General features: G+C 31.5%; 2 protein-coding genes across 2 annotated transcripts; both read left to right on the forward strand.

Moving 5' to 3' along the window:
- Positions 1–3260: 3260 nt before the first annotated feature.
- LOC124542170 (motile sperm domain-containing protein 2-like) lies at positions 3261–5489 on the forward strand. The gene has a single exon (XM_047120105.1). It carries the CDS (start codon positions 3680–3682, stop codon positions 5024–5026), a length of 1347 nt encoding a protein of 448 aa, XP_046976061.1. The 5' UTR covers positions 3261–3679; the 3' UTR covers positions 5027–5489.
- A 4288-nt stretch (positions 5490–9777) lies between these two features.
- On the forward strand, positions 9778–12216 carry LOC124542238 (motile sperm domain-containing protein 2-like). Its single transcript, XM_047120186.1, has one exon. It carries the CDS (start codon positions 9924–9926, stop codon positions 11286–11288), a length of 1365 nt encoding a protein of 454 aa, XP_046976142.1. The 5' UTR covers positions 9778–9923; the 3' UTR covers positions 11289–12216.
- The last annotated feature ends 280 nt before the right edge of the window (positions 12217–12496 follow it).

A 12496-nucleotide genomic window follows, 5' to 3' on the forward strand; every position in this document is an offset into this window, starting at 1 on the left:
AATTACAAATGGTGTTTTTTTTTTATTTGTACGGATTTCACAAATCTATCACAATTGCCTTAAATGTTCAGTAATAAAGTTGTTTACTTGTAACAATGATATTCTAATAAACAGATATATTATATCCATACTAAACAACAGAAAAAAGTGTGCCGCGCCGGGGACCGTTAATTTTTGTTTATTTTTACATTACGTTAAAAGTAAAAAGGATAGCTTGATAAAAACAATACGTAAAAGGGACAACTAGATGTTTTAATTATGCAAAACGTATTACTACGTAATTATGATGTATTATAACGTATTACTACGTAAAACGACTGAAGGCAAACGTCTCAATTAGGACGTTTTCTAATCTTCACTTTTTGCGCGTTTATAACATATCTGTTTACTACAACATCATTGACTTGTAATCTAAGATTTAAGATTTGTAATTTTGTAGTGTACGTTTCGTTGAAACCCTTCGGCTAACCGGCTGCCTGTGAAAGAGAGAAAAAGAGAGGTGTGGTTCTGTCTCCCTCTTTATTTACTAAATCCCAACGTCAATCTTAATTATTATGATACATTTGCGACCTTTTGTAGCCCAATCGAAAAATAATCAATTAATATTTAAAATGTAGAATAGCTGTAGGTTATTAATTTTTAAAACATTATCATTTAAAAACTTGAGTTGAATTTATTATCTTACCTTGCCGGCGTGATTCACTACGCGCCATTTAATTTATTATACGCCTTCTAATTAAACATATTAAATATAAACATAATGTATTGTATTGAGGGAGTCTTAAGACGAAGATTGCCGCTTCTTAATTTCTATCAGTTTTAGCTTTGTGTAAGTGTAAGCACAAAATGAGCGTTAATAACTATGCAATAATATGCAAGGCAATTAATATAACGCAAAGTGATGCTATTACATTATTTATTCAGTATATATTTTCTATGGATATTATTTTTAATAGAAAATAATACAACATACAAAAAAATCATCTTAACCGATAATTGCGGGTTCAAATCCAGGCAAGCACCGCTGATTCATGTGCTTAATTTGTCTTTATAATTCATCTCTTTGGGAAATGTACAGACTGTTACTTTTTTTTTTACAAAAAATAAGTGATTGAAATAATTATACTATATTGGATATATAAAATGTACACATACATATGAAATATATCAACAATAAAAACTTTAGTAAAACATAGATTGTTACTAAAATAAATAAAATTTTAACAAAAAGAAAAACCGACTTCAAACAAAACACTACTTTAAAACAAATGAATATGCACTAAAAAGTGTTAAAAATAATTGCGTATTCAACATATTTTTTAGAGTCCTCCTAAGTAAAATGAAATGAAAAATATTAGACTACTTAAAAGTCCATTTACGATTATATAACGTAGTTATAGTTATTGTTATATTTGGAGCCGGTGTCAGCCACGGTGCCCTTGCCCCAACAATTAAAAGAAAGAAGCGATACGAGCCCCTTGATTGATCCAGTATATTATTGTATAAAAGGTAATTTGTAAAAAACCTATTTGTTAAAGTATTCTCGTATTGTTTTTTGATAGATATACTATAGGGTTTTCTTGGCTGACACCGACTCCAAATATAGCAATAATTATAACTACATTATATAATCGTAAATCGACTTTTAAGTAGTCTAATATTTTTCATTTCATTTTACTTAGGAGGACTCTAAAAATATGTTGAATACGCAATTATTTTTAACACATTTTAGTGCATATTCATTTGTTTTAAAGCAGTGTTTTGTTTGAAGTCGGTTTTTCTTTTTGTTAAAATTTTATTTATTTGTTGATTTTAAGTGAAGCTGATGTATACTAACATTTTTTTAATATGGATAGATTAAGCGTGCCGTTTATATGAATGAGAAACTACTTCGGGGACAATTTGAAAAGAAACTTTCGAATAAAGCAAAAATAGATTTTCGAAAATGCGGCTTTAATACGTCATGCGGCATAAACTACAAGGTACCACCCTCGAATGAGCTGTAATCGACCTTAGTAAAAAAAACTTTGCAAAAGAGCTATTCGTTTGCTATGTCGTACATCATATGACATCACATCATATACACAAAATTTGATTAAAGACAGTAAGAAATTCTGCCCCAAATCGCACCCTAACTGTAAGCCGTTTAGGAATTCCGTCAATACATAGTATAAAACAAAGTCGCTTTCTCTGTCCCTATATCTTTAAAACTACGCAACGGATTTTGATGCGGTTTTTTTTAATAGATAGTGTGATTCAAGGGGAAGGTTTGTGTATATAATAAATGAACAATATAGTAAAGAAACACTGACAATTTTAGAAGTTTGCAATGTGATGTCGTAAATAAACAAATTCTTTAGTATATTTAGTATCAGTTTTGCACCCGTGAGAAGTCGGGGCGGATCCTACACTCAGAACCTTACCAAACTTTCTCCAAACTACCCTTAAAGTATGTCCTTTATAATTTTAAAAGAATGATCAAAATTGTGCCAACCAATTTTGAGTTATTTACCTATTTATCGCGCACATACATAATGCAAATTTAAGACTTATGTCGTTTTCATACGGATACCATCATCAGAGAAAAAAAAAATGGGACCCCACGGGAAGCACTATCTTTCAAACAAAAAAAAATTATCAAAATCGGTCCACCCAGTAAAAAGTTATGAGGTAACAAACATAAAAAAAAAAAAAAAAAAATACAGACGAATTGATAACCTCCTCCTTTTTGAAGTCGGTTGAAAAGGAAGGGAGGGAAGATGCGATATTTTTATTTTTGTGGTTAATTTAAAGAATTCCATATAGGATTGACGACAAGTATATTAAAAATCTAAAACACTTTAATTTACCGCAAAAAATACAATTCCGAAATCGCAATTTCATTTTTCGCGCGAAAACGGATCTATATGTCATATGCCGTCACTGCCGTTTAATTCGTAATTATTGTTAAAAACAAAATTATATCAAATATAAACCTTGCAGTGGCCCTTCGTTTATATATTTTTTAACACTTTAATAGCAAAATTTTCATAAATATTATATTTGCATGTACTATTACAAATTTTGCAGTGCTTACGATTTTTTTTGTATAATAAGCAAATAATACTACAAAAAAAATTACACTATGTAAACAGAGATAATCCGCACATTGTCGTATTTTCGTTTCATTTATTCATATTTACATATTCGTCTATTGAAGATTAATAAATAAAAACCTTAAATAAATAATATCAATTAACGAAAAAAATGATGATATTTTCACATAAAACACACAAAATACTGGAACAAAACTATTGTTCAATTATAGGATACCTGTATAAAATTAATATTGATAAGATAAGATTGACTTGTGGATTAATAGTGTGTTTAGTAACTCAGTGAGAGTTATCTGGTTATAGATAAAATAATAATCGAAGTCCAGTTACGACATTCCTATTACCCAAGTGCGTAACACAAATCTTTTAAAACATTTTTATAATTAGGATATTTTGTAATAAGTTTAAAGCGATTGGAATGAATCGCTCACTGCTTTTGCCAATGTCATAAGCAACAAAAATTAAGAAAACCTTGACAGTTGACAATTTGACAAAGAGTGACGACAGTTTTTAACTTTTGAACTTTAAAATAAGTTTTGTTATTCGTATAGTTTTGTATATAATTATGCTGTAATACATTGAATATGGCTAAGATAGCGGAAATAAGATTATTATTCGAAACGAAAATTAAAGATGGCATCCCCGATCCGCCCGGCCCTTTCGATCCGCGAGACTTGGAAAGAGTTAAAAGTGATAAATACTTGTATCGCGTGTTAGAACATTCGCAGAATAATGTCCAGCAAGCTGTCCAAATGCTCTACGACATAATGGCGTGGAGAAAAACGAATAAAGTTAACGAAATAAACGAAGATACGGTGAATATTGATTATTTAAAAGAGGGCATATTTTTTCCCCACGGTAGAGACATAGATAGTTGCTTGTTGTTCATTTTGAAGTCTAAACTTTACATAAAAGGCTCAAAAAATATAGAGGAGGTTAAGAAAGTTGTTATTTATTGGCTGGAAAGAATTGAGAGGGAGGAAGACGGCAAAAAGATTACATTATTCTTTGATATGGACGGCTGTGGCTTAAACAACATGGATATCGAAGTTATAATGTATATGATCACGTTATTGAAAAACTATTACCCATATCTCATAAACTATATTATAGTTTTTCAATTACCTTGGATGTTATCAGCGGGTTTTAAAATAATAAAGGGTATTTTGCCTACCGCTGCGGTGGAACGGCTTAGAATGGTAAACAAGGATAAATTGAAGGACCTGGTTGTGCCGGAACAAGCTTTGATTTGTTGGGGTGGGAAGAATGATTATGTTTTCAAATTTGTCCCGGAGAACAGGGTCAATGTTGATAAAACTTTGAAAAATGTTACATTTGCCGAGGATGACAACCAACATTCCCCAGGAGAAATGTTAAGCTTGAATCCTGGCAAATTATTAATGTTCAAATTGGAAAACGATAGGATAGTTGCTCAATTGACTATTATGAATATGGACGAAAGTTGTATATCATTCAAAATTAGAACGACGGCTCCCGAAAAATATACAGTACGTCCTAGTTCCGGTATACTGGCAAGTAAAACATCACAGACTATACAAATTATTGTCAGTTCTGGTTTCCATATAACCTCCGTGGTGAAAGACAGGTTTCTAGTTGTATCGATGCAAGTTCCAAGTCCCAATATATCTGCGAAAGATTTGAGTAAGATTTGGAAGAACGCTGGCAGCAAAGCTGATGAGTACAGACTAAAATGTTCCTGTATAGAATTCACGGAAACAAAAAAAATTGAGCCAAGCCAAGATCCAGAATCAATCGTTTATAAATTAAATAATTTACAAAACAATCATAGCATGCTCGTAAAGAGACTAGATATGTTGCGTGTGTACCAACTTCTCTCCATGTTTTTTATGTTTCTAACGATTGTTTTAGGTTATTTAGCATTTAAAAATATGAAACATTGTCAGTATTAATGCATGTGTCAATTATTGTACGTCAGATTCACGAAACTAACTCTGTCTTGCCAAACAACAAACAAAAACTGAACCAAATGACATGAAACTTCGTATGAAGCATGTTTAAACTCCAAAGAAGAATACAGTACTCTTTCAGCCTTAAAATTTTATGATCAATTCATTAAAACTCTGGAAAAGCCATGAGCAATATCTAGTTCTTAATATGTTTGTTGATTGAAATAAATTAAAAAAGAAAGAGATATAAAAACGTAAATATCACTAAAATTATCAAATATAATATGTCTGTGATTGTATTAAATAATATGTATACATGTATATAAAATTAAATAATTTACTTATGTTTAATTATTATAAAGGTACACTGGCAACTTTAAAGTAATGCATTATTCAAAAAAATATATTAACAAACATTGATTTTGCTGCTGTCACTTCTTTAAATTATCCTAAGCACACTAAGACATCTAATAAAAATAAGCAACACACACACTAATGCCCATATTAATTCAAAATGGAGGGATGTGCCTTTATGTTGTTAACCCTTGTGTGTTGTTAATTAAATAATTGATCATAAATTACATAATCATCACAAAATATAAGTCTAATTATATACAAAACTTGCATATTATATTAAAAAGTTATAGTTTTACAAGTTAATCGTAAAAGAAATCATATAAATTTGCATGTGTTAAATATATGTGTGAATGTATAATTATATTTTTTATTGGTACAACTAAATCTTGTAAGCAAAGGAGAGGGCAATGTTTTTCTTTGTCTATTTATAATATAGATACAAAAATATATATTTGATACTTTTTGGTGTAAAGGTGAATTGTTTTTTTTTTTTAAATGGCTTTATTATAAACTAGTCAAAAGACATAATTGTTATCAACTGTAATATTTTCCTATTGAAGTAATATTCAATGTTGAATTGTTATAATATTTTATTAGAGTTAACAAAAAGTTTATATATTGTAAGTTAAATATTTCATCAAAGTAATAAAATAAAAAACAAGGCCTTAAAAAATAATTGTTGTATACTATAGATTTTATAGTGTTTTATAAATAAATAAATATGTTAAAAGTTTTTGGTTGATTTATTAGCAATAAACAAAAAAAAAACGATTTATTATTTTGATAGCAAAAAAAATATTCGGTTAAAACCTGCCTATAAACAGTATTTCATTTTGACAATTGCCTTTGCGTAACTGTTAGGTAAAAAATTAAAAAAAATGTAAGTAGCAAACGCCATCTTGTTCTTTAAACGTTATTGTCATGCATCATTAATAAAGTAACGATAATTAGCAATTAAAAATATCGTTATCGAATTTGTTCGCTACAAATGAACAAATTAATTAATGGAAAGTAATCGTTTTGTAGAGAACAATCAACTGTTCACGTATTTATAATATATTGAAATTAAACTAAAAATTTGTAGTATTTTTAATGATTTATGTGTTTAAGAGCCCGGATGGCCCAGTGGTTAGACAGCGTGCGTCTTAACCGATGATCAGTGGCGTAGCTATCTTAGGGCCAGGTAGTATAGGGCACCAGGGCCCCGGACTTCAGGGGGCCTTCTAAACTAAACCTTAAGCTTCTGAAGCTAGAAAAACACGACCCTGCGCTTAAGATTTATTATTTGATATCTATAATTTTAAAGGGCAATTTTATTAGTTAAAGAGGGGATGAGGGCCTGATTATTTTTCTGTGCACTGGGGCCCTTTCTCATCTAGCTACGGCACTGCCGACGATTGCGGGTTCTAACCCAGATAAGCACCACTGAATATTCATGTGCTTAATTTGTGTTTATAATTCATCTCGAGCTCAGCGGTGAAGGAAAACATCGTGAGGAAACCTGGATGTGTCTAATTTCATAGAAATTGTGCCATATGTATATTCCACAAACCCGCATTGGAACAGCGTGGTGGAATATGTTCCAAAACCTCTTCAAAAGAAGATGAGGCTTTAGCCCAGCTGTGGGAAATTTACAGGTTGTTGTTAAATATTACGTTGGGTTGCTCGCTTCATTATAGCAGGTGACAACTAGAGCAAAAGAGTGACCCCAAAGACGGCCAAAGGAAGAGAGGTAAACCGCAAAAGAGGTGGGATGACGTGTTAAGACAAGTGGTAGGAATTTTTACTTGGTGGTAGGGCTTTGTGCAAGCCCGTCTGGGTACCACCCCTTATCAGTAGTGTAACTACAGGCACAGGGGACATAACATCTTAGTTCACAAGGTTGGTGGTGCATTGACGATGTAAGGAATAGTTAAAATTTCTTACAGCGTCATTGACTATGGGTGATGGTGACCACTTATCATCAGGTGGCCCAAATGCTCGTCCGCCAACCTATTCCATATAAAAAAATAGAATCGTGTGGAACAGTGTCTCAAGAAAGGGATGAATAGAAGAATGGAGGAGGCCTTTTCGCACTGGCAAGCAGATCTGATGATAACCAGGGAAAAGATATAAGTTTAATTAGCTCAAGTGTCCAGCGTTGGTTTTTTACGTTTAAATTTATTGTAACCTCTTAAGAGCTATTAATATTATTATTAAAAACTAGCGACCTTCTTCAGCTCCGCACGGGTGCAATGCTGATACTAAATATACGACAAAATTTCTTATAAAGTTCACAGTTTGTCATTCAAGATCAAAATCAAACTTTATTCAAGTAGGCTTTTACAAGCACTTTTGAATCGTCATTTTACAATTAAGTGAAGCTACCACCGGTTCGGCAAGTAGATTCAGCAGTTACTCTTTTTTAACATTTAAAAAATACAAAGTCATGTTAGTTAAATACAATTATTTAAATTAATATATCCTGCTTGGAAGTCAACAGGTATTCAACATTCAATAGACAATACAAACTACACTATTTATATGTTATATTTTTCATGTATCACTACATATTATAAAACTAAGTCGCCGGCCCGCGTCTGTTGATGTTCGCAATAAACTCCAAAAGTACTGGACGGATTTTGAAGCGGTTTTCATTAATAGATAGAGTAATTCATGAAGAAAGTTTAGGTATATAATTTATAAAGGTTTTTGTGTAAATAAGTTGAAATAGAGCGACGTTAAATATGTCGGAAAAATCAAACCGCCAGGGAATTTTTTATCGGAAACGCTATCTAATTCCTTCGAGGCATAATAAAACAATGTATAATAATAATAATAATAATAAACAGCTTTATTGCACACAGAAAATAAACAAAATACAAGAAAAAAAGCTTAAAATCAAAATCACTACAAAAGTATGCAAAGGGCGGAATTATCACTAAGTAGTGATCTCTTCCAGGCAACCAACCAGCAAATGTATGTGAATAATATTACTTTAAAAACGATGAACAAACTCAGATTGTAAGTACAAATAGATAAAGCGGTACGTTGAAAAAATACTGTTAAAAAAACTAAATTGAATTAAAGGTAAAAATATAATCTTTAACCCATCCGTGCGACGCCGGGACGGGCCACTAGTTAAACATAAAAACCTTCCTCTTGAATCAATTTATCGAATTAAAACTTGTGGGTTTTAAGAAAATATAACACAATCTAGCAAAAAACACACTCGATTTTATATTATATAGCGCAGTGTAACGTTGTACAGGTATTTTTAAAAAACAGAATGGCGTCCATTATGCCGCGTCCTATCCTTTATAAAAATAGTCAAAAGTCAGTTTATGAACTAGTAAGGTTAAATTATTATTAATTTAATAACACGAAAACATAAATAATACATTATACTAATAACAAAGTATAGGTAAATAAATCATGATATAATATATTATTGAGAGTTGTTATTATATGCCACAACAGCTGGGTGCCTATGTTCCACTTGTAAACACTTGTATAACTTTAAACAAATTAAAATAAAAGCTACAACAATGAAAATGGAATCGCTAAGACGCGAAAACCAGTTCTCCAGTGTGTGTGACATGCATTTAAGAAAAACCTTGTCAACCTTGAACAGCATTATTGAAAACCTATGCCATATGTTCCGAAGGTTATATCGTATTTGTACAATATTACGCAAATGTTATTTTTTTTTAAATAATATTTATTTTAGTAAGGCACAAGATATCCTACTTGTACCTGACTCAGGTACGGCAAGAAGTACAAATAATTAATTATACATTTAAATATAGAGTAAAATAATAAAGAGTTTTGTATTGTGTAAAATGAAAACATTTTATATTTTTGTTTTTTTTTTTATGACTATAGAACTGACCACGACGAATTAGCGAGGTTTTCGTAAGCTTTTCTGTAATTTATCTTATCTTTTATATATGTGTAATGTGTATTTTAATAATATTAGATTATTGTCTTGTTGAAGTACTAAGTACAAATACTAACTATTATGTTCACTTTACTCCAAGCATTAGAGGTGTAAAGCTTAATAAATAATATTTGACAGCAAATTGACCAATCAGTAGTAGATCATTATTATAAACAAATTTATTAATCATAAACTCTTAATAGTGTACAATAGCAAATCACAAGAATACATAAATCTACGGTTTTTTATCTTTATTCCTACTTCCATCGTCTATTTATATTAGTAAACATTATAAAAGATAACATTAAGATACAAAACTATTTCACCTTTTTTTAATTATTGCTATAATTTTAAGAATAATATATATTTATAGATATTTCCGTATTATAATTTTATATATAAATTACGTTTTCTTACATTTTTTTTTCATATAGCTGAATACAGAAATACCTTTGACCTTTAGTAAAGCAGTAGAAAAACCAAATACTATTCAAATGTCATTTAAATGTCACAACAGTTAGTATAGTACAGTCTGTAAATTATTTTTCGTTCCCGATTCATTGATTTGATATTTCCTACTTAAAAGTTTACACCTCTTAAACAAAATCGTTTAAACAGTTCAACATGACGACGGGGGATCTGCGGTCGTTATTTCAAGCGAAACTAAAAGAGAAAACCGACCACGAATTCCACCCTTCAGATTTGGATCGCGTTAAAGATGATAGATACTTAAAAAGAGTATTACAACATACTGAAAATGATTTGAAGCAAGCCTCGGACATGCTTTGGGATATTTTCACATGGAGAAAAGCTGTAGGAGCGAATGATATCAACGAAAATAACATCAGAATGGATTACGTCAACGAAGGTATATTCTTCCCCCACGGACGAGACATCGATGGCTGTTTATTACTTATAATAAAATCTAAAAAACATATCAAAGGCGTTAAAGAGTTTGATGAAATTAAGAAGATTATAATATACTGGTTCGATCGAATAGAACGAGAAGAGAACGGTAATAAAGTGACTCTATTCTTCGATCTGGACGGATGTGGCCTCAATAATATGGATATGGACCTAACTAACTACCTAATATCGCTGTTTAAGAGCTTCTATCCAAATTTCCTGAACTACATAATAATATATCAAATGCCTTGGGTAATGTCAGCAGCTTTCAAAATTATTAAGTCTCTCTTACCAGCCAAGGGCGTTGAGAAGATGAAATTTGTTAATAGAGACACTTTGAAGAGTTTCGTGCCACCCGAACACGCTCTAGAATGCTGGGGTGGTAATGATAATTACGAATTTGAATTTGTAACAGAAAACCGCAGTTCTGAACATACTCCGAAGAAGGTTACATTTGCTGAGCAAGGCGATAACCATTCCCTTGGTGAAATGCTCAGACTGAACCCCAGTAACCTAATAATATTCAAAACTGAGAACGAAGAAGTAACTGGCCAGTTTGCGATCACAAATATGGATGAAAGTCCTGTATCGTTTAAAATTAGAACAACATCCCCTGAGAAATTCCGTGTCAGACCAAGCTCTGGTATACTTTCACAAGGTTCCACACAGACAATTGTCATCGTTGTCCAACCAGGTTTCCAATTACGGAATGTTATGAAAGACATGTTCTTAGTCATGTCGGTACAGATCCCCAAGACGGATCTTACTTCCAAAGAAATCAGCGAGATATGGCAGAACTCAACAGGCAGTAAGATAGACGAATATAGATTAAAATGCCAATTCCCTGTGAAAGATTTACCTAAAAATGGAAGCATGGGTGACTCCAAACATCAAGACAAACCGGACTCAATCGCGAACGCTCTCAACAATCTTCAAATGAACTATGAAATACTACACAGGCAAGTCGATAGGCTAAAGCTATACCAGTTCTTGACAATGTTCCTGACCGCTGTATCCGTGATCTTGACTTATCTCATCTATCAGAGCACAAACGACAATGAGAGATACTGTGAACGTATCTAGCCTTTAAATATAGTGGTTTACGAAGCCACTGTTAGCGTTAACGTATATCTGTATTGTCTAACAATATTTTTATTCATGTTAAACACTTTGATGTTTATTAAATATTGCTATTTAATGCATTTAATTGGAAAATTGCATACCATTATGTAAGATTCGGTTATATTAGGGAGCTTTAAGCTACCCTAATAACGTATTTAATGTATAATAGTTATAATGTATTTATATTTATTGAATAATCGTAGAAATGAATGGTATAGGAAAAAATTTGTATGTTCTAAATGATTGAATACGGTTTTGGGTAGTTGACGGTTTTATTTAATATTTATTTTTGTCGGTGATAAGTCTGTATTTATTTGAAGTCATCGCATTGTGTAGTACAAAGTATGCCATTATATTAAAGTATTGTTTTAGATAATTACTCATTTTTTCATAATGGATAATAGTAATTAATAACATAGTATGTCTATGGGTTTCCAATTCACTATTACTATTTTGCTTTCAAAATTAATTTGAGCATGTGATCTCGACCATACCAATCAATCTCTATTGTGTCTCCATCGCACATGACATTGGAGAAATAATCTGTGCCAATCAATGGCCGATCCAGGCATCAGCATCCAGTACCCCCTGGTGTTTAATCTCACTGATGGTAGATTTTAGCAACATATACAGCATATATTGCTCAGTTTGATTGGAATAATTATGATCAAGATTGCTATAAATTTGTCTCGAAGACTTAGTCTCTCTCCTAATGGATTTTCAAGTACAATATATAATGTACAAATGAAAATGTTATCACTAAACATTTGTATAGTACGACACAACTTAGATGTCGCATCGGCAAAATTCGTAAAACCCATAACATAATTGAGTATGCTATCCCAAATTATCAATATTTATTTCTCATCTGAATATGATCTTTGCACAAACGTAATAACTTGTAATATCATATGACCTAATATATTCGTCAATCTCAACACATCGATTTACATGTTTCGCTGTCTCGGGTTGAATTGATGCGAGAATCAATAGCGACGAATAGCGCCGACTGGTGCGATAGGGAACTATTTCTATTGGTTGTGTCAATCGGCAGTAATCGGTTTTATTGATTTAAATGGAAGAAGGCAAAATTCAATTGAAATACTTGCTCATCGACCGTTTGTAAAATAAAAGTCGATGATACATCTAAGTTTTGTCGTACGGCAAAC

This window comes from Vanessa cardui, chromosome 30 (assembly GCF_905220365.1).
Source record: "Vanessa cardui chromosome 30, ilVanCard2.1, whole genome shotgun sequence".
Classification (NCBI taxonomy): Eukaryota; Metazoa; Arthropoda; class Insecta; order Lepidoptera; family Nymphalidae; genus Vanessa; species Vanessa cardui.

Bases quoted from the DNA above. Each gene is read 5' to 3' on its own strand.
- LOC124542170 (XM_047120105.1), top strand. From the start codon at position 3,680: ATGGCTAAGATAGCGGAAATAAGATTATTATTCGAAACGAAAATTAAA.
- LOC124542238 (XM_047120186.1), top strand. From the start codon at position 9,924: ATGACGACGGGGGATCTGCGGTCGTTATTTCAAGCGAAACTAAAAGAG.